Source organism: Anolis carolinensis, chromosome 4, assembly GCF_035594765.1.
Source record: "Anolis carolinensis isolate JA03-04 chromosome 4, rAnoCar3.1.pri, whole genome shotgun sequence".
NCBI classification, from domain to species: domain Eukaryota; kingdom Metazoa; phylum Chordata; class Lepidosauria; order Squamata; family Dactyloidae; genus Anolis; species Anolis carolinensis.
In genome coordinates, this window is record NC_085844.1 from 73,118,328 (window position 1) to 73,141,616 (window position 23,289).

The 23,289-nt window shown below is 41.1% G+C and overlaps 1 protein-coding gene across 4 annotated transcripts in view; it reads left to right on the forward strand.

Moving 5' to 3' along the window:
* Positions 1–23,289, forward strand: part of nfatc1 (nuclear factor of activated T cells 1) — a 180,228-nt gene that overhangs the window by 5,876 nt on the left and 151,063 nt on the right. Inside the window, exon 1 of one of the 4 annotated variants that reach the window (XM_008108765.3) lies at positions 17,235–17,694. The exons of 1 other annotated variant lie outside the window; for it this stretch is intronic. In XM_008108765.3, the coding sequence (XP_008106972.1) occupies positions 17,589–17,694 (106 nt within the window). In that variant the 5' untranslated portion in view covers positions 17,235–17,588. Of the gene's footprint in view, positions 1–17,234; positions 17,695–23,289 lie in introns of those variants that run through there. 2 more of the 4 variants (XM_008108766.3, XM_008108768.3) reach the window with 2 other exon arrangements.

Sequence of the window (23,289 nt, forward strand, 5' to 3'; positions counted from 1 at the left end):
TGCTTAGATGTTTGAAACATTTAATCCATCATATATTTGTTTTATGGAATGAGTTTCTTGAGCAGTCAGCCCTCCATATCCACAGATTCAACCATCTATGGCTTTAAAATACCTCTTACAAAGCTCCAAAAAGCAAACCATGATTATGGCATTTTAAGGGGCACCAGTTTACTACACCATTGGATATAACAGGGCTTCAGCATGTATGGATTTTGGTATCCACAGAGGATTCTTGGAACCAAACTCTAGTGGATGCGAAGGGCCCACTATTTATCATTTAGAAATTGTACTCTTGAAAACCTTCAAATGCCTCTTCCACAGATTAAAATGTTATTTCCAGACTCCTGTCTAACAAAAGTGTAGTGTGTATGTTTCAGAAATGTAAATGATCTGAGGCTGGATCTACACTGCCCTATATCCCAGGATCTGATTCCAGATTATCTGCTTTAAACTGAATTATATGAGTCTCCACTGCCAGATAATCTGAGATAAACATATAATATGGGATCAGATCCTGGGATATAGGGCAGTGTAGATCCAGCCTGACTTTATATCTTCAGGAGCATTTGTGGCTGCCTTAAAATGGGGATCCTTAACAAAAAAAAATTACTTGAGTCCCTTAGGGGAATTAGGGCAGGTTATAAATAAAGTTATTTATTTACTTCTTCAAAAGTAGAAAATAAGTTAAAGGTCTGTCTGCAGTATGGCTTCCCGAGTGGTTGTGTATGTTGGGGAGGTCAAGCAGTGGGCTGCAGGCGTTTGTGAGGTGCAGACAAGTGATCAAATGAGGAAGTTGACCCCTGACTCCAACGCTTTTGGAAACAACTAGAGAGGCTTACATCATTTCTGCTGATAATTCATGACTGGAGTCTTTCTTGGCTCTGTTTTTACAAGAAAACCCCTGAGGTTCAAGAAATGGCTGCTCCATGAGTTTCCCAGCCAGCATAACCAATGGATATAATGGACAGGGCACCTCTGAGTAGAAAACGTATTCCCACCCAATTCTGGAAGATTGAGACTTGACCAAGGACACCCAGTGTGTTTCCGTGGCTAAGTGAGATTCTGAACCCTGGTATCCCAAGTCCAACTCTCACACTACTGCAAACATAAATCACTTCATACCTGCTAATCCTTCTACGCACGAAAAACTTCCATACAAACAGCTATTCTGTGGGACAACTCTATTTGTCAGCATTATACTTACATTGGAGGCTTTTTCTGTGATCCCCCACTGCTGGGAGATTGAGTGACCCTGAGAGGGGTCTTTTCTGTTGTGATACAGTATAGCCTTGGAATGCTTTCCCCGGGGAAGATAATTTAGAACTGACATTTTATGTTTTATTGCTTCACAGATGGAGAGCTTTCAATCGGGCTGGAAGTTTAAAGATATTTAAGTACAGGATTTTATTTTAAGATAGCGACCACTGGCATGTTCTGCATGCTGCCCTGACTGTTGTTTTAATTTAATTATTTTTTTCCCAAATCATTATTCTGAGAGTTCCAAGGATGCCATACACACACACACACACACACACATATACATGCACACACACATACACACACACACAGAGTAAAGGTGAAGATTTTCCCCTAGTCGTGTCCAATTCTGGGGATTGGTGCTCATCTCCATTTCTAAGCTGAAGAGCCGCCGTTGACTGTAGACAGCTCCTAGGTCATGTGGCCGGCATGACTGTATGAAGCACCGTTACCTTCTGGCTGGAGCGGTACCTATTGATCTACTCACATTTGCATGTTTTCGGTGAGGAAGTCCCACAGTTCAGCAGTTTAACCCACTGCGCCACTGACGGCTCCAATATATATCTATATCTATATACACACACTATAGATATATGAGAATATAGATAGATAGATAGATAGATAGATAGATAGATAGATAGATAGATAGATATTCACTGTTGGGGTGGATAGGGATTTGGTAGGGTCTTTTTAAAAAAAAAATGCTTAGCAAAATTCTCTTGTTTCTTCATACATTTGATAAAAGAACCTGAAAGTTGTGTTGCCGAAGGCTTTTATGGGCAGAATCACTGGGTTGCTGTGAGTTTTCTGGGTTGTATGGCCATGTTCCAGAAGCATTCTCTCCTGAGTTGCCTAATTTCCAACAAACCTCACTATCTCCGAGGATGCCTGCCATAAATGTGGGCAAAATGTCAGGAGAGGATGCTTCTGGAATATGGCCATACATCCTGGAAAACTCACCGCACACCTGATAATTTCTTTTTCAGAACAAATGTGGGAAACATGGAATCAGACAATTGTCCAGCCAGCCAGCTAGAGGGTTTGGAGTGGTTAGTTCTGAAAAGTCTGGGCTTCAGTCTCTGTGTATTCAACCATGTTTGTTGTGTAGAGTTCGGGCTTTTACCCCTCCCTCCTTCTCTCCCTCCTTCTCTCTTTTTTCCTGGTTCTTCATCTTTAGCCAACTACATGGCAATCAGATTGGATCTTTTGAGCTCCATAGTGAAAAAAGATCACTATTGAATTTTGCCAATGCAGACAGCTGGGGATATCATTTGTTTTTGTTACGAACTTTCCAGAATTTGTAAATGTCTTCTGAGGTCAGTAGGAATTTTAAAGAAATCAAATGGAGGAGGAAGCCAAACTGAGGGATTTGCCATCACTTTTCAGTGCCTGAGCTATGGCTAATTTCAGGCTTTTACCATGCTTATATTACATATTTGTTGTATATATATTTTCACAGTTGTCACTCTGTTTCCTGTCCAGGCAACTTATGTGTTGAAAATCTTTAATAGGAGACTAAGAAAGTTTTATTCTTGATTTATAGAGGCATGCTGTGTGAACTGCTGCGCTAAACCAAGTCACAGAAATGAATTGCCGAGTTAATTGTTGTGTTGAGGCTGGGCCACCCATTCATATTTGTAGCTCAATTTAAAATAGTTATGGAATGCTCTAGGCTATTTTCAGGGTGCAGGAGCAGCAATAACTGAAAGTATGTTTTACAGGGATTTCCTGAAATCTCACTATAATTTATGAAAAGGAAACCTGCAAATTATGGGTGTTCACTTGAAATCAAGACTTAAAAAAACCAAACAAAACTGTATTATTAGGAAACAATTTCTATTTGGTTTCTGGAGTTCATTTGCAATGAAATCTCAACAAAAAGGCCAGTTGAACTAAATGCAGTTCTGAACTTGCAGTTTCATTGGATTGTGTAGGAGCCTCCGGTGGCGCAATGGGTTAAATCCTTGTGCCGGAGGATTGCTGACTGAAAAGTTGGTGGTTCGAATCCAGGGAGCGGTGTGAGCTCCCATCTGTCAGCTCCAGCTTCCCATGGGGGGACATGAGAGAAGCCTCCCGCAGGATGGTAAAACATCCAGGCATCCCCTGGGCAATGTCCTTGCAGATGGCCAATTCTCTCACACCAGAAGCGACTTGCAGTTTCTCAAGTTGCTCCTGACATGAAAAAAAAATGGATTGTGTGGCATTTGTGTGGTATAAATATAGAATGTGAGTTAGAAAATAGATCCTAACATCCTGTGTTGTATGTATGTAGATCCATGTTCAATTAAACTGAATATATTGAATTAAACTGAATTGGGTGACCCGGTGCAGATATGATACTACTTGACCTCTCTGTCTCTTTCAAACATCAGCTTCTTATTTTAATTTTTGGAAACATTTAGGGACTAGTAATTAGTTGTATTAGGTATACACCAGCGTATTCACTAATTACTCTTAGCTTCCAACCACAGTCTACTGTCCTGGTTAAAATCAGTTTTCAAATGGTGGTTTGAACCAACCACTTATATCATTGGCACTGGGGCATCATTACACCATATGATACCTAAATCCAAAAATGAAATTGAAAAGATAAATACATGTGTGAGAAGAACTGTATATGAACACTGTTCATATTTTTCAACCATGGCCTGGAAAACAGGTAATATTAAATTTGTATTCAGTCTAGCCTGTAAACATGATACACTTTTGCAATGTATATGGAGATCACCAGAAGGAGAGGCAGGTAAGAAATAATAATAATAATAATAATAATAATAATAATAATAATAATAATAAAATACAGTTCTCAGTCAGCTTTGACTGCCTACAGACTGTCCTATCCTTTTGTCTAAGCAGTTTGTTTATTATTAATTACTTAGGATTGTAATATATACTTCTTCACATTCAAGGTTTTTTTAATCGTGTCAGAAGCAAATTGAAAATATATTGCAAGTCGCTTCTGGTGTGAGAAAATCGGCCGTCTACAAAGACGTTGCTCAGGAGACGCCAGGATGTGTTACCATCCTGTGGGAGGCATCTCTCATGTCCATGCATGGAAGCTGGGGCTGACAGATGGGAGTTCACCCCATCTCGTGCATTTGAACCCCGGACATTTAGATCTTCAGATCAGCAGTTCAGCCGGCACAAGGGTTTAACTCATTGTGCCACCGCTGCTCCTAAGTTCAAGGTGTACTGTACTTCAATCGTCCTATAAACTCTGTGAGCTAGGCTAAATTGAGTAGCCCAAGATTGACATCTAGCTAATTTCAGGGCTCAATGTGGACTTCAACTTAGATCTCCTATGTTTCAGTCCAACACTAAGAACACTTGTTATTTTTCAGAACTTCCAATTTTTGGGCTGTCTTTGAGTAGTTGGTTCATTTTCTGGTTTCCATTTTGACAACAACTGATCTAACCATGACCATAATAAAACGGCTAATTAATACTGTCACAGAACCACAAACTGATATAGTGGAGTTTCTTGACTCTCTGTATTCAGATGGATATCTGGAAAAACATCAGAGAGTATAGAAGAAGGCATAGAAGATTTAGCTCATCAGTATTGATGCTGATTCATCACAATTATTGAAAAAAGATAGGCTATACACATGTGAACATACTAGAGGTGGGTTTGATTTTCCATAGCATTTGCCCATGTTCTGAGAATAATTTTATTACCATGTTGTACCTTTAGGTTAGTTTAGTATGAGTGGCAACATTTTACCCACCATGTGCATGGATAACAAAATGGACTACTAGATCATTATATAGACTATTAGATCATTAAGTACGAGAAAGCACTTTGTTCTTACTAAAACAAGATAAAATCTGCTGCATATCCAACACTGTATAATCTATATTTATCTTTAAAAGATTTGTACAACTTGTGAACTTGTTAGCTGAATGTAATCAACAAACCATGTACAATGGCCCATAAAAAACGTAATAAATTTCCTGAGAACTTTTTGGTTTGTTTTCAGTATACGGTATAGCCAGCTATATTAGTATGTGTCTATATGTTAATAAGGCATTTTAAAATATTTGCAACTTGGTTTGATAGGCCACAAGCCTTTCTCTCAGATCTGGGTGAACCTGAATGAGTTAAACATAGGAACTGGGGAAATGATCCATGTATTTGCATGTTAATTAACATAGGTTTAAAGGCTGACATGGACTGGCTAGCAAACAACAAAGAAGTGGTTTTGAATTCAGTCAAAATGGTTGGACCAAGGCCAGGCAGAAGGACAAATATTAAAATATGATGCAAACGAGTCTATTCATATCACATGGGTAGCATTTTAATGTCTGTGTGTTTTGCAGCTTCCTGCTAGAAAAGGCCTCATTTGACAAAGAATTGGGAGGCCTCTGTCTCAGTTTTGACCAACGGATTTGAAATACTTCGACTTCTGTATAATAATTCCATTGAAATATACATAGCACAAGACATTAAAATTTGGTGTATATCTATGGTTTCCAAGTCAGCAACATGTCAAGATTGTGGGGTCAAACCTAAGACAAGTTCTCATGAGGTGAGTCTTTGGATACATCTATGCTGTAGATTTAATGTGGTTTGACACCACTTTAACTGCTAGTACTCAATGCTATAGAATCCTAGGGTGTTTGGTTTGGCGAGGCACCAGACCTTTCAGACAGAGGAGGCTATCCCAAGGCCATTAAAGTGGCGTCAAACTGCATTAATTCTGCAGTGTAGATGTGATGTCATAGGGGACATCTAGGCCAGGAATGAGGTGTAAAACTTATAGTCAGCTGATATGAAAATGGACATGAGGACAAACTGGACAAAATCCTGCTATCCAGGGAATATGACAAACTAGAGCCATTTAAAAAAAATCTGCACAAAGCATTTATCAACAGCTCGTGCAAAATGGGCTCAGTAATTTCAGGAATTGCTGCCAGGTTCTCTGATACTGAAATCCCACATGGTATTACCTACAGCTTCCATGACAAGAGTTAAAGCATGTAGAAAATTCATCCTTGAGGTGTATTTCCTCCTCACAGGATCTATACCATTGCTGCCTTTCACTTATTCACACTATTTGTATCCTCTGTTCACTTTCGTCCTAGGAAATATGTGTCTCGTGCACTAGTAGAGGCAGCATAAAATAATTATATATTTCTATTTGTAGTAAACTTCTGGTCCATAAGAGTATACCACGTCTTCAGTTTTTACATGCTTCTGGCTCTGATACAGACTCGTTGAGCTCTTCTTTTCGTATAGTTCAGTGCCAAGATGACACTCATGAATGGTATTGGGTGTTCCTTTCTTTAGAACTTATGGTACTATGATTCAGGCAGTTAAAAATATGAATGTAAAATGTACAAATGCTCTTTATGTTCTCAGTAAGCACAGATAGTTTTCTGAAATGTGTGTGCCATTCTGGAAGAAAATGCTATTTTAGAGTTTGCAGAATACTTATAAATTACAGGAACCATTCGAAGCTTTTGACGAGTTGGTATTAAAATTGACAGGTAACATTTTGCAGATTCTGTAGTAAGTGATCAAATGATATATATGGTAGCATTATCATCCACTACAACACCCATTCTACCTTGTTCCTTGGTCCCCTCCCCTCCCAAATTGTGATGTATTTTTTCCAATGCCAGATCACAGATAAAGTCTTATCTTTTTTGAAGAATTTATGCCCTTTAAAAGGAACAGAAGGCAATTGTTTTAATAATGGCAACATTATCTTGATTATTGGTATACAGTGTTCCCTCGCTACTTCACGGTTCACTTTTCGTGCCCTTGCTGTTTTGCGGGCTTTTAATAAACACTAAAATAATACTATAAATAATAAAATAATATTATAAATCCCTTTTTCTACTTCCTTCCTAAGGAAGGGAGAGAAAAGGAGACTGAAGCAGCTTTGTTTTTGTCTCACAAGGCAGCGGTGGGAGCACGTATGTGCGTGCTTGAGAGGTGAGGGGGAAGAAATGCTACTTGCAAACAACACAAATATAGCGTCCCTACTTTGTGGATTTTCACTTTTCACAGGTGGTCCTGGAACGTAACCCCTGCAATAAGTGAAGGAACACTGTACACCCTTACTTTGAGCCCCTGGTGGCTGTGCAGATTAAACCGCTGAACTGCTGAACTTGCTGATTGAAAGGTCAGCAATTTGAATCCGGGGAGCGGGGTAAGTTCCCACTGTTAGCTCAAACTTCTGCCAACCAAGCAATTCGAAAAAACATGCAAATGTGCGTAGATCAGTAGGTACTGATCCAGTGGGAAGGTAACTGCACTCCATGCAGTCATGCTGGCCACATGACCTTGAAGGTGTCTACGGACAATGCTGGCTCTTTGGCTTAGAAATGGAGATGAGTCCCAACCCCCAGAGTCAGACATGACTAGACTTAATGTCAGGAGAAAATGTTTACCTTTACTACCCTCACTTTTGAATACTTTAAAGACTACAAGTATGATTATATCAATATTATAAAATGAAAAAAGGGGACAAATGAGAACCTAACAGTAGGGCACAATGGTCTCAAAATGTATTGATCCCCCTTCTGTGCCCTCTAACTCTTTTTTAAAATTACCCTGATTATTCCAAATGATTTCCCCCCCTGAAATACAATGTGGAAGACTTCTTGCATACTCTAGTGATCCTTTGAACGAACAGCTGGGAGGAGAGACATAATCAAAAGGCAGCAACGACAAGAAAGGCTGGTACATTGCACAATGTATCTGTAGTTTCTTTTGCCAAATGGCTGGGCAGATGTGTCTTTTAAATCAATAACAACAACCTCTTTCACTCTGAGCCAGTTTTCTCTCTCACACGCACATCTTCACCCAGCATAAGAGCCCTTGGCTAATTCCTCTTCCAGAAGACTGGCAGGCATATCTGTCAGGGAACCTTGGCTGCAAGAGTGTTTAAGGACCAGTGGTTACCACCAATTCAATATCAAATTCTGTAAATTGCCTGCAGGGAAACCAGGAGCAGATGTTTGCCAGAGCAGTGTAAACTATAATAGAAAATGTGTAAGGCAATATAGCACTTTGTTATGGAAAGTAGAGGGGGAGGAGGGAGAAGCAGAATGGATCTCATGGAAAAAATGGTATTTTCCTGGCGCTTGTGATGATCTTTTCAGCCATCAGGCTGGAAAATGGGATTCCCAGAGTATATAGTGGAATACCATTTCCATAACTGCTTTTAAAAACTATTCCTTTGAAATACAGCCTTGAAGATCTGAAAGCTCTGCAGTCCAAGCTTTTGGGACAGTGAGGTCATGTGCATGTTGCAGACTGTAAAACTATCTTGGCTAATGTGAAAGCGCTATATCGCCAAGCAGAGAATCTGAGCATTTATAACCATTTTTTATTTCTTAATAAATAATCAAGATCCTGAAAATGTAACTGCTACTGGTTAGACTGGGGAGGGGAAAGCATTCAACCACTATATGCTGTAGTCAGCAAGCCACTTACTACTACTACTACTACTACTACTAATAATAATAATAATAATAATAATAATAATAATAATAATAATAATTTTATTTCTTATTCGCCTCTTATCATGGCACAAGGTTGGTTACAGAATAATCAGAACACAAAACATTGTAAAAATTCCACAGATACACATATTTAAACTTATTTTTATAAAATACATATTAAAATGCACAAAACAGAGATTAAACACAGGGTTTCCACATACTGTGGAAGAAGCCACTCAATGATCAGGATCCCATCTTAGTGGAATTGTTCTGAAATATGTGTGTGAGTACTATCTATACATGTGGAAGGGAGTGAATGAAGAGTGTCTACTAGGAGTGGTAGGAACCAAAACCATGGAATGACAATACGAAGTGTGGAAAAGTTACTTTTTGGACTATAGTCCCCAGAATCTCCCAGCTACTGGGAATGCTGATTGGAGGTTATGGGGTTTGTAATTGAAGAAAGATGATATTGCTAACCTCTAGAGAGGTGCTGGCTAAATTTGTCATGAGAATGTTAATTCAATGCAGTTAATGTAAATAAATACACAGAAGAAACGTCTTGATGGTAAAAGTGGGTCAGCTCAGCAATAGAATGAATTTTCTAAGGATTGAGCGATGTCTCTTCCATGAAGAAGAATTTGCATTTATTGTTGAACAAAAAATGACCATTTATCATGTATTGCACAGTAGTTGTCATCACAAACCAGCATAACCAGACAAACTGAATCCTATCAAGAATTTCTTCTTACTACCATTATTTCCATGTACAACAATCTATGGTACGTACATTTGCCTATCCTGCATGCTCTGGTGCTCTGTTTGGCAGGCATGCTTCCAAACAAAAACTTTTCTAGGTCTTACTTTCGGGGGAAGCCTTATATTTAGCAATTCAGCAAAACCTCTACTAGGTCTTATTTTCAGGGGATGTCTCATTTTTGGGGAAACAGGATATATACAAAAACAGGATATCTATAGTTGAGCATTCAGCTCACAGCAAGCAGAACATGAAGTACCACGTGGCTGTAAAGAATTTAGAGCTTAGGAGACAAACATGCAGAGTTCTGCCTTTAAAATCACAAAAAAAATTAGTTACAAAAATAATATCTACATTTCTTAATAGTAAAGAACTGGGTCCTAGCTACCCATTTATTCTAGGGTTCAAAAAGTGGGGAAGCAATTTAACTTAAGATTCAAATTTGGGGTGCTGGACATAGGTTTAGTTGATCCCAACTGCAACAAAAGCTCAGCTTGCTTGTGGAGGAAGAAGTCTGGCAATTCAAACCATAAGAACAGAACAGTTCTCAGCAGATAATCCCCTTCCATTTCATTTGGAGTGTAGTTGGTTGGAATTGTTTGTGGCTCTGTTGCAGGCAACATAATTAGTACCATACTGAAGTATGCAACATACACATTCTGACAAATGGGTGGGTGGCTGGATGGATGGAAAGGGGGAGACAGGAGGGGGAGAGACCAGAGACAGCTATAGCTAGAGAAAAACACATTTTCAAAACACCCAAGTGAACACAAACGGGCAATCTCTATTTGGGCTCAAGTTTTTATTTATTGTCAGTTAGCCAAGTAGATACAAGAGTCTTTGGAGGAATGTACTCTATAAATCTGGAATCTTTTGGAATTAGGATACTGTAGTTATTCCAAACTTTTCACATGATCTTTCCCCACCCAACCACATTCCTTGCCATTCATTAAACCTCCAAACAAAGTTTAGATTTAATTTCATAGGAAGCTAGGTTACTTATTTTGAAAAGGAGTTCAAAAATACTTCAGTGGAGCAATTACTAGGTTGGCAGGAAAAAAAGCAAGATACTTTTTCTCATCACAAATGGAAATGTAATGAGATTCTTATTCTAATATTCTTAGAATATTAAGATCAAGGTGCCATTATCATCTGAAACAACTCTAATACTTGGGAACTCCAAGCTATCTGGAGGTTTAGCACATATAACCACCTTTCCAAAAATGTAAAGTTATTTAAAGTGGGTTTTTTGTGTGTCAGAATTTGAGAATGTACAAGCCACTTTTGGTGTGAGAGAATCGGCTGTCTGCAAGGAAGTTGCCCAGGGGACAACCGGATGTTTGATGTTTTACCATCCTTGTGGGAGGCTTCTCTCCTGTCCCTGCATAGGGAGCTGAAGCTGACAGAGGGAGCTCACCCACAGTCCCCGGATTCTAACCGTAGACCTGCCAGTCAGGAGTCTTGCCAGCACAAGGGTTTAACCCATTGCACTACCGGGGGCTCCATCTAAAGTTGATATTTTTAATGGATTGATAGTGTCGAACCTCTCTTGTGAATATTCAAAATTAAGAGAGACTAAAAATAATAGGCGTGGGAGAAAAATATATTTCCAAGTTGCTCTCCAAATTTCCAATGCCTTTCACACATAGATGTTGCTGTTTTTTCCCCCAGAGAAAGCCGTTCATTGTGTTAAGTGATCAATCACCTGGTAAATTCTATACTTGCTTCAGGTTGAATGTTATGGGCCCAACCGTTCCAGTATTCATTCCTTATTGAAAAAATGTTCCTGCCACAATGAGGGAAATATCTGATTGAATAGAGCAAGATTACTAAAAAGTTCAGCCCAGGTTGGCCCTGGTGTATTAGAAACAAATTGTGAGGGTAGAAGAAATGAAAAAGTGTGATGAGCATCCAAGGTTAGGTCCATCAGTTCACCATAAGGTCCTTCAGTTCAAAGGCAATTATTTGAGCAAGACAATGCGGGACATAAATGCCTTTCAGAACCACCACTCAGCTGCTTTTGAGACTAGCTCTTTTTCTTCTCCTAAAAATAAATAATTGACCACATAACCTTTCTAAAGAAGGTATGTTATATTCCCCAAATGAAAAGAAAGATAGGTATGTGAAATATGTTTATGTTAAATTTCCGTTATGTTCTATTTTTATTGTTTGGTGTACCTTATATTGATGACCCTAACACTAACCCTAACCTTAACCCTAACCCTTTTCCCGCTTAAACCGGTGATCTGCTAAACTTGCTGACCGAAAGGTCAGCAGTTCGAATCCAGGGAGCAGGGTGAGCTCCAGGCGTTAGGCCCAGCTTCTGCCAACCTAGCAGTTCAAAAACATGCAACTGTGAGTAGATCAGTAGGTACTGTTCTGGAAGGTAACAGCACTCCATGCAGTCATGTTGGCTACATGACCTTAGAGGTGTCTATGGACAATGCTGGCTCTTTGGCCTAGAAATGGAGATGAGCACCAACCCCCAGAGTCGTACACGATTTGACTTAATGTCAGGGGAAGACCTTTACCTTTCTTTTTTATATTGATTAGGTTATTGTTGTATTTTGATATTTTATGTTCTCCTGTTTGTATTGCTGCTGTTTTGTAAGCTGCTCTGAGTCCTCTAGGGAGATGGGGTGGGATATAAATAGAGATATTATTATTATTATTATTATTATTATTATTATTATTATTATTATTATTATTCACAATTTACTTCCCTGCACATGGACAAAGCAAAGAGGAAAATTCACATAGAAATGTTAGTTATAGTATTCTGTAACATGGCAGTACTAGAGTATTATTTTCTGGTAAGTATCAAACATTAACAGCAGACTGCTTATGATTTTCATAGTCAATAATGCTTTTGTAAGGTATTACGGCAATGGAAATCATTACATGGAAAAAGAGAGATAGCAATATAAGTTCCTGTTCACAAGCTGGCCACAAATGCATCAGACATTCTGGGTTCTTTCTATACATTGGGCATGGGATGAGTGGGGGACATCGTTGCCTATACAGGCAGTCCCTGAGTTACAAATGACTCCTAGTTAAGAATGTGGGTGAGACAACAGGAATTGAGAGAAATTTACACCTAGGAAAGGAAATTCACTCCTGGAAGAGTTATCATGGGGAAAAGGTGTCTCAGCTGAAGCTTTATCACCCGTCTTTGTTTCCACAACAAGCCACATTTTTCAAAACCCAATTATCACAGGACAGAAAGTGAGGTGAAATCTTCTCAACAGAGGCACAGACAGCAAAACAAACACCACAGGGCTGTAAACCCTTTCCTATGCTAACCAAAGATAATATCTATCTATACACATAAAAAAGTGAAAATCTGTATGTGTGCATGTGGCACAGGTGTCTGTTTACACAGACAGTCTCTGGCCCCCACAAACAGGCTATAGATCCCAGTGCTGAGGAGCCACCAAGTCACTCCTTCCCAGGACATTGCAGGTTACAGCGAGCACACAGTGTTACTTTCTCTCTCCATTTGCATGACCCCACCTACTGCCTCTCCCTTAACTCTTTCCTACCCTTTCCTGAGGCACACAGCAACTGAACCTACTAGAGAGAGAGGTTTGGGGAGAATTCACCATGATTTATAGGTGTAGTAGGGACTGGGATGTATAGTTCACCTGCCATCTAAGAGCACTCTGAACCCCACCAACGATGGATCTGGAAACTAACTTGGCACACAGACCCAACAAGACCAAATTTGCATAGTGGCGGGGTTTAGGGGTGATTGACCTTGACATCTAGGAGTTATAATACATCATTGTAATCTTTGTTGAGAAATGGACCTGTTTTATGAGTGCCCCTGAAGACTTGGATGGGCCCACCTGTTTAGTAAAACCAGAAACAGCTTTCAGGGCCAATTTGAATGACCTAAACGGCATTAATGGTTCCACACTGAAATTGAGATAGCATTGTTGATAATTCAGTCTATACTAAATCCTACCACCATCACTTAAATCTGTAGCATCAGATGGTAACAAATGTGGGTTTATAGTGAAAGTATTTCATGTTTCCCAACCTTTTTACCCTTCTACGATTGCTATTATTAGAGCCAAAATGTAAGAATAGGGTTATGATAGGTCCTGACCTACCCTTAGCCAAGATGACATTCCCTGCCACAAGCTGCATATTTTAGAGTCTGATATGCTGTAATCACTAGACATTTGGAGAACCTATTTGGTTTTTTTGTATTAAAAAACACGTTTGCCCAAGGCACCAGCAGAATTGCAGAGCAACCAGAGGGAAATAAAATACATGGTTTTCAAGCCAGTTTTTCAAGCCAGAAAAGCAAGGTGGTAAAACTATCCCAGTTTTTAAAAAGCAGCAAACCATAGCAATCTGATACATCTAAGACAGATTCTGTTCTACCTTCGGACTTGCACAAGATGGACTGAATCTTGTTTCTGGCTCCAGCTCTCCCACCCAGCTCTGTCCCTGGCAACATTTACCAGAATTTAAAATTTCAGGAGCTGGTAAATTTTGGATTGCACATCATGTACTGTCCCAGAGCTGTGGATGGGAACTATTTTCCTTGTAACAATTCATTAAGTGTGATTTGTTCATATCTTTTTGTGGAAAAAATTTGCCTTTCTTCTTGGGGATGTCTTCAAAGGATACCCTATCTGAGAAAATAGAAAATGCAGATGGTGTGTGAAGGCATCAACATTAATTTTACATCCCCTTAAAAGTGGTGTCAGAGCAATACAGATTGGGCTTCCCTTATGTGGAATTCCAAAATCTAAAATGCTCCAAAATATGAAATTGTCTACATAGATGGTTGAGAGAATGGCACCTTTCTTTTCAGTAGATTCACTATATACAAACTTTGTTTCATGCGCAATTGTGTACAAAATTACCTTCAGGCTATGTATATAAGATGTATATGAAACATAAACACATTTGGGTTGCTGTGAGTTTTCCAGGCTATATGGCCATGTTCCAGGAAGCATTCTCTCCTGACGTTTCGCCCACATCTATGGCAGGCATCCTCAGAGTTTGTGAGGTATATTAGAAACTAAGTAATATATCAAGGGTAGGAGAAAGAACTCTTGTCTGTTGGAGGCAAGTGTGAATGTTGCAATTAATCACCTTGATTAGCATTGAAAAGCCTTGCAGCTTCAAAACCTGGCTGTTTTCAGCCTGAGATAATCCTTTGTTGGGAGGTGTTAGCTAGCCCTGCTTGTTTCATATCTGGAATTCCCATTTTCAGAGTGTCGTTCTTTATTTACTGTCCTGATTTTAGAGGTTTTTTTTAATACTAATAGCCAGATTTTGTTCATTTCCATGGTTTTCTCCTTTCTGTTGAAATTGTCCACATGCTTGTAGATTTCAATGGCTTCTCTGTGTAGTCAGGCTTTGAAGCTGCAAGGCCATTTAATGGTAATCAAGCCGGCCTATTGCAACATTCACACTTGCCTCAAACAGACAAGAGTCCTTTCTCTCACTCTGAACATTCCACAGATATATAAACCCCACTTGCCTAATTTCCAACAGACCTCACAACCTCTGAGGATGCCGGCCATAGATGTGGGTGAAACCTCAGAAGAAACTGCTTTTGGAACATGGCTAAACAGCCCTGAAAACTCACAGCAACCCAAAAACAAAGTTATTGGAGATTAACACACTTTCCCCATGTTTTTATGATAGAACTAATTAGAGAATTATATTTATAACCCAGGAACAAAAACCGTGTTACAGAGTATTCTCTGACAGCATCTTGTGCCTCCTTGAAGATTTGGGGTGCCTCTACACCAGGTATGGGAAGACTTTAGCCCTCCAGGTATTTTGGACTTCAACCCCCACAATTCCTAACAGCTGAAGTTTGCCCATGCCTGAATTACACGGTATAAATGAATGCAGTTTGACTCTTCTTGAACTGCCATGGCTCCCTACTATGGGATCATTGTGAATTTGAAAAGACCTGTTGCCTCCTCTGCCAAAGAGGACTGATATTTATTTATTGTCTCAGAAGCAAACCGAGGGTACAGTTGTAATGTAGTTAAAAACACAAAGTTAAAAACTTGGCAGTATACTAAATGTCCTTTGACAAGTAGCTGGCAATTTGGATTGCCTCTGATGTTGCTTGCTATAAGAAGGTTCTCCACTGTGCATATGGCAGGGCTCAGGCTGCATTGTAGTAGGTGGTCTGTAGTTTGCGCTTCTCCACACTCGCATGTCATGGACTCCACTTTGTGGCCCCATTTCTTAAGGTTGGCTCTGCATCTCGTGGTGCCAGAGCACAGTCTGTTCAGCATCTTCCAAGTTGCCCAGTCTTCTGTGAGCCCAGGAGGGAGTCTCTCTTTCAGTATCAGCTATGGCTTGAAGTTCCGGGTTTTAGCCTGCCACTTTTGGACTCTTTCTTGCTGAGGTGTTCCTGCGAGCATCTCTGTAGATCTCAGAAAACTATTTATTGATTTAAGGTGTTGGCATGCTGGCTGATATCCGAACAGGGTATGGGCCGGACGTGTCACTGCCTTAGTCCTTTCATTAGTAGCTGCTACTTCCCCGTGGATGTCAGGTGATGCAATGTGGGCTAAGTGGTACAATTTCTCCAGTGGTGTGGGGTGTAGACATTCAGTGATAAGGCAGCATGTCTCATTAAGAGCCACATCCACTGTTTTAACCTGGTGAGATGTGTTCCACACTGGGCATGCGTATTCAGCAGCAGAGTAGCAAAGTGCAAGGGCAGATGCCTTCACTGTGTCTGGTTGTGATCCCCACGATGTGCCAGTCAGCTTTCATATGATATTGTTTCTAGGTAAAGCTAAAAGTTTTCCACAGACATTAAGTTTAGTTGTGTCCAAGCCTCAGAGGGTTGATGCTCATCTCCATTTCTAAGCCGAAGAACCAGCATTGTCCATAGACACCTTCTAGGTCATGTGGCCAGCATGACTGCATGGAGTGCTGTTATCATCCCACAGAAGCGGTACCTATTGATCTACTCACATTTGCATGTTTTTTAACTGCTAAGGTAAAGGTTTTCCCTTGACATTAAGTCCAGTCACGTCCAACTCTGGGGGTTGGTGCTCATCTCCATTTCTAAGCCAAAGAACTAGCTTTGTCCGTAGACACCTTCTAGGTCATGTGGCCAGCATGACTGCATAGAGCGCCGTTATCTTCCCACAGAAGCGGTACCTATTGATCTACTTTTTGTCCCATGTTAGCTGCCCTGAGTCCCAGACAGGAGATGGTGGCAGGATAGAAAAATAAAGTTACTTACTTACTTACTCACATTTGCATCTTTTCAACCTGCTAGAAAGCTGGGGCTAACAGCGGGAGCTCACCCCACTCCCCAAATTTGAACCACCAACCTTTCAGTCAGCAAGTTCAGCAGCTCAGCGGTTTAACCTGCTGCGCCACTGAGTGCACCTGGTGTTTCTATCACCTACTTTTTGCTTGATAGTCAAGCACAACTTCTTGTAAGTCAGAGCATGGTCCCAAGTATTTTGGCGTGCTGCAATGCTCCAGTGGGACCATGGGGACAAACTTCAGCTGTTGGGAATTGTGGGAGTTAAAGTCCAGAACACCAGGAGGGCTGAAGTTTGCCCATGTCTGATCCACACCGTAGAAATGAATGCAGTTTGATACTCCTTGAGCTGCCATGGCTCCCTATTGTGGAATCATTGGGAGTTTGCAAGGACCTGTCTCAGGGTGATGCCAGGCATGGAGCGGTGTCAATTCGAAGCGGTGTCAATCTGCGCCCATTCTTCGGTGCGGATGCGCCCTTGCTGTCTCACATTCTCTCCCAGGGCGAAGAGAGTGGCACAGCCTCCTTTGGCTTGTAACTCGAGCGGGGAGGTTTATTTTAAAATGAGGAACCCGGCGGAGGGAGAGGGAGGGGGAGAGAGAGCGCCCAGCGGCTGCCTGGCTTGACGTTTCCGGGTGGAGATAAACAAAGGGAGGGGGAGGCCGCCGTTTGCTGCCGGCGCGATGGGGCGATAAGGCCGCCCGAGGGGTCACGTTACCGCGGCCCAGGAGGGGCTCCGCTTGGGCGCCCCAGAAGGAAGGCAGCGCCAGGAGAAAGCGGCCGCAGTCGGGCAACAACAGGTGCCGCTTGGAGAAGAACCAGTCCACCCGAAGACTTGCCTCGAGAGCCATGACCGACCTGGAGGAAGAGCCCGAGTTCGACTTCGATTTCCTCTTCGAGTTTAACCAGAGCGACCAGGGCGCCTCTGCTACCACCACCACCAGCAGCAGCAAAGGTTGGCGACAAGTTTGCAAAAGCGGGGAGGAGGAAAGTTCAGTAGCGGGGGAGAGAAAGAGGTCCTCCATGGAAAGAGGAGAAACCCGGAGCGCCGCCCTTTGTTGGGACTCGCTGCCCATTCCGAATGGATGCCTTGCTGACACTTGAGCCGCTCCGGGCTCCCTCTTTGCGCGCCCTTTGGCACAAGAAGGCGGCAGGCAAACAGGCGGACTTCTCGCGCTCTTCTTCGGCGCTAGAGCCGCGGTTCTCCCCAACTCCCAGAAACCCTCACAGCTGGTAAACTGGCTGGGATTTCTGGGAGTTGTAGGCCAAAAACATTTGAGGACCCCAGGTTGAGAACCACCGCGAGGGAGACGCGCCAAACGCAAAGGCGTCGCTGGGGACATTTAAACAGCCAAAATGGGTCAAGGGAATATGGAGGGTTTGGCACTCCGCACATGGGACGGGTGGGTAAGCCTCTCAAGGTGCCCCTACACTGGAGAAAATGAGTGCAGGTTGTCACTGCTTCAACTGCTGTGGAATTCTGGGCCTACAGTGGAGATGCAGCCTTGGAGACAATATCAACTGTGTTGCTGTGAGTTTTCCAGGCTGTATGGCCATGTTCCAGAAGCATTCTCTCCTGACATTTCGCCCACTTCTATGGCAGGCATCCTCAGGGGTTGTGAGGTCTGTTGGAAACTATGCAAGTGAGGTTTATATATCTGTGGAAAGTCCAGGGTGGGAGAATGAACTCTTGTCTGTTGGAGGCAGGTGTGAATGTTGCAATTAATCACCTTGATTAGCATTGAAAAACCTTGCAGCTTCCAGATCTGGTTGATTCCTGCTGTAGGAATCCTTTGTTGGGAAGTGTTAGCTAGCCCTGATTGTTTCATATCTGGAATTTCTCTGTTTTAAGAGTGTTGTTCTTTATTTATTGTTCGGATTTTAGACTTTTTAAAATACTGGTAGCCGGATTTTGTTCATTTTCATTGTTTCCTCCTTTCTGTTGAAATTGCCCACATACATGTGGATTTCAATGGCTTCTCTGCGTAGTCTGACATGGTGGTTGTGAGAGTGGTCCAGCATTTCTGTGTTCTCCAAATAATATGCTGTGTCCAGGTTGGTCCATCAAGTGCTCTGCTACCATGTTTCCCCGAAAATAAGACAGTGTGTTATATTAATTTTTGCTCCAAAAGATGCTCAAGGTCTTATTTTCAGGGGATGTCTTATTTTTCCATGAAGAAGAATTCACATTTATTGTTGAACAAAAAAATGAACATTTATTATATACTGTACAGTAGTTGTCATCATAAACCAGCACAACTAGACAAACTGAATCATATCAAGAATTTCTTGTTACTACCAATATTTCCATGTACAACACTTTATGGTACATACATTGACCGATCCTGCATGCTCTGGTGTTCTGTTCGGCGGGCATGCTTCCAAACAAAAACATTGCTAGGTCTTACTTTCGTGGGAGGCCTTATATTCAGCAATTCAGCAAAACCTCTGCTAGGTCTTATTTTCTGGGGATGTCTTATTTTAGGGGAAACAGGGTATGGCTGACATTTCTGGTTGAGTTAGTCTGCGGTGCCTTTCATGTTCCTTAATTCGTGTTGATACTCCTTGATACTCCACCACAAACATCAGAAATGCTGTACGACTGAGAACAAGCCATGAGAGTAAAGACAAAGATCCACCCAGAGGACAAGTGTCACCATACATCAAGGGGACCACTGACCGCATAGGGAAGCTGATGAAGAAACACAACCTACAAACCATCTACAGCCCCACTGAGAAAATCCAACAAATGCTCCATTCAGCAAAGGACAAGAGGGATCCTCTCACCTCTGCAGTAGTCTACCATTTACCATTCAGCTGTGGACAAGTCTGCATAGAGACCACCAAATGAAGCATTGCCTAGACACGAATCAAGGAACATGAAAGGCACCACACTGGAGAATAATAATAATGACTTTATTTTTGTATGCCGCCACCATCTCTCTGAAGGGACTTGGAGTGGCTTACATGGGGACAAGCCCAATCAATCACATTTACATCGTAAAATATACAATTAAAAAACAAGTATCGAACTAAAAGTAGATTAAACAAACCATGGTTCAAAATAGCATAACTATAAAAACATTAAAAATATTAACAATCATCCGCGAACCTTTAAGAGGTCCGATGAGTGCAGGTTGACTTGACATTGCTTCAACTGCAGTGCCTCAATGTTATGGAATACCGGGCCTTTAGTCTCCTCTGCCAAAGAGGGCTGGTGCCTCACCAAACAACATTTCACTGAATTCCATAGCATTGAGCCATGGCAGTCAAAGTGTCAAGCTGCATCATGATACAGTGAAGATACATCCTTGGAGAATGGATCAACTGTTTTGTTAGATGAGATTTGAATAAGAAAAAAGAACATGAGCAGTGTCAATTGGGTTGTAAATACAGTACCTCGTCTTATCCATGGGGAATACTAAAACTCTCATGTATGACTGAAACTATCGATAGTACTGAATTCTACATAATTACTTTCCCCCCTATACTTTACATACACACTTATGATCTTGGTGTTCATCTATGCTGTAGAATTAATGCAATTTGACACCGCTTTAACTGCCATGGGTCAATACTGTGGGATCATAGGTGTTGTCATTTGACAAGGTTTTGACCCTTTTCTGCCAAAGAGTGCTCAAACTCCCATTTCCATGATTCCAGAGGAAGAAGTCATTGCAGTTAAAGTGGTTTCAAACAGCATCTACAGTGTAGATGCACACCCTAATTGACGTATGGTAGCATAAACAGGGTGGATACGCTGGACAAAGAAGCAATTCATATCCCAAGCAGGATGGCGTGAGATTTGATCACAACACTCAAAACAGCGCATAATTTAAAACCTATCAATGGTTGGTTCCTGGAATTTTCCATTTAATATTTAACTTTTTTTGTATGCGTCAAGAGTGACTTGAGAAACTGCAACTCGGTTCTGGTGTAATAGAATTGACCGTCTACAAGGACGTTGCCCAGAGGATGCCTGGATGTTTTACCATCCTGTGGGAAACTTCTGTCATGTCCATGAATGGGAAGCTGGAGCTAACAGACAAAAGCTCACCCTGCTCCCCGGATTCGAACCAACGACCTTTCATTCAGCAGTCCTGATGGCACAAGGGTTTAACTAATTTTGCCACCGGGGGCTCCATGTAATATATAACTGAGAAAAGCGAAACCATGTGAAACGTGGCTTGGGGTGGGGCTAGTGTCAAGCTTTTTGGTCACACAGCTCCAGTTATTAGGGATGTAATTTTTCACTCTTTTTCTTCTTGAAACAAAGTCATACAGTAAGTCATTTGAGCAGTTTTCTCATCCTACAAAAGTTTGAAAAATTTGAAGTTTTTTAAAATGTCTGTTCACAATTCGGGATATATTTTGCTCTAACTTCACAGGGAGTACAGGAAAACAACATTTTCTGGTCAGAAAAATAGAATTATTTTATGTGTAGATCAGTGTTGTGCAGCATTTTCTACATAGGAAGCAGCATTTTCTATGTAGAAAGTAATATTATGCAGAAATAATAATAATAACAACAACAACAACTTTTTTGTAGACCGCCCTATCTCCCCAGAGGGACTCAGGGCAGTTTCCAACATATGTGGCAAACATTCAATGCCAGCAAGGAGAAACATAAAAACAAATTACAACAAAGCAGATCACATCAAACAATATATAAATGATCTGACTTTAAAACTTAATAACAAGCAAAATAGCAATGATCAAACTTAAAAATACTTTTTTTTTGCTCCCAAATGGCTGTATTCTGTGAAAGAAAATTACATGCCTATATTGTGCAAAGCAAATTATGAACTGCAAAGTATCTCATCAATGTAGGTCCCAGTCTACATTGCCATATAATTGTAGTTTGTAAGTGTATTGTATGACTAGTGTGGGCATATATAATGAAGTTTACCTGCATTGAACTTATATATGAGTCTGTCTGAGTTCCTAACTACATTATATGGTAGTGTAAATAAGGTCCAAGATTCTTCTTATCAGGGCTTCTTGAAATTGGTAAAGTATATTTTGGTCATTTTTCTACCAGTTTTGATTGCCATTCCTACTAGTTGTTTAACACAGATATTCAAACCAGTGATCTTTTCTACCCATCAGCTTTTGGAGCATGGCGATTAAAGCAATCGCACATTGTGCTGATATGCTCACGTTTCTCCCTGCATGTTTGTGTGCTTCAAGCATGAGCATTCGAGTAAGAGAAGATGGCAGATGTACATTGAAGTAAGAGAAGATGGCAGATGTACATTGAAGATCTCAGAAGGGAAAGGGAATGAGTGGCAGCTGATAGCTTCCATGTCATTTATTGTGGCGAAATCACAGTACATTTTACTCTGAAGGTGCTGAGCTCCTCCCAAAATAGACTCATCACCTTGGATAGCTCCTGTTTGGTTCTTGTTGACTCTTAGAAGTGGAGAGGAGAAAGCCCCTTGACATTTTGGCTTGGGAAGTAGTCATGATGACGCCTCTAGCATGTGTATTTGGCTCTATACATTTTGCTGCTGGAAGTACAGAATTGCACCCCCCCCCCCCCCCCATGGCAATAGGAAAAGGCTTTTCCATAGGATCACATGGCATCAGACTGAAGGAACACAGATGAGGGAGGAGGGAAAGATGTGCACCTTTCCCTCCTTCTTTGCGCTGCACTCGCCTTCCTCGGCAGAGGAGGAGAGAGCTGCTGCCGCAGGGGCCAGATAAATGGCTTTGATGGGCCGCATGTGGCCTGCGGGCCGTAGTTTGGGCACCCCTGGTCTAAGACCTAGATGCACCAAGAGGAGCGCTGTATACTAAAAAGCAACATGTCACTTGAGTTGAAATTAGGACGTGAAGAAGTCCTGTTTTACTGTAAATTGGACTGTAACTCCCAGAATTCCCCAGCAGAATGCGGACTGTTGTCTTAAAAGTTCCCATGTTGTGGTTGAATGTGATTTATGAGTCATTTCTTGCCATTTTATTCAGGCTTAAATAAGTATTCATATAATAGATGCTGTACACTCACGTAAATCTAATATTTTCAAAATGATTTCTTCCCTAATCTGTAGTGTATGCAGGGAGTCTCAAGCTAGAGATACATAGCCGTGTTTTATTTGCACAGCTCAATCCTTTTAGGTCAGTGAATATCTCATGATAAATAGCCAGCTCTCCTAAGGCATCTGGTAGAAAATGTGTATAGGTGTTGAACTTATTAATGGTGTGTGAGATGATATAAATCAACCTAAAGTATCAACAGGCTACTTAGAGTGCAACTAGAGTAGTGTTATGCATCTGGCATCAGGGTTATCTTTGCCTGAACCATTTAGCAAATCTGAATATTAAGGAGATAGACTGTGGAGCTGAGTGTATTAGCAGTAAACAGAAAGAATACAATGAGTTGGTGTGCAGAAGGAGCAAGCTCAGTGTCTTTTTTGCTCCATGTCGTTCTAGTGACAAGGAGTGAGTTATGTTGGGAATATATCCCTGCTGATCATTTAAGAGAGCTTTTGCGGATCTCAGAGTGTCATCACCTGAGGCATTCCTCTCCTGGGAAGGAAGCAAGCAAACA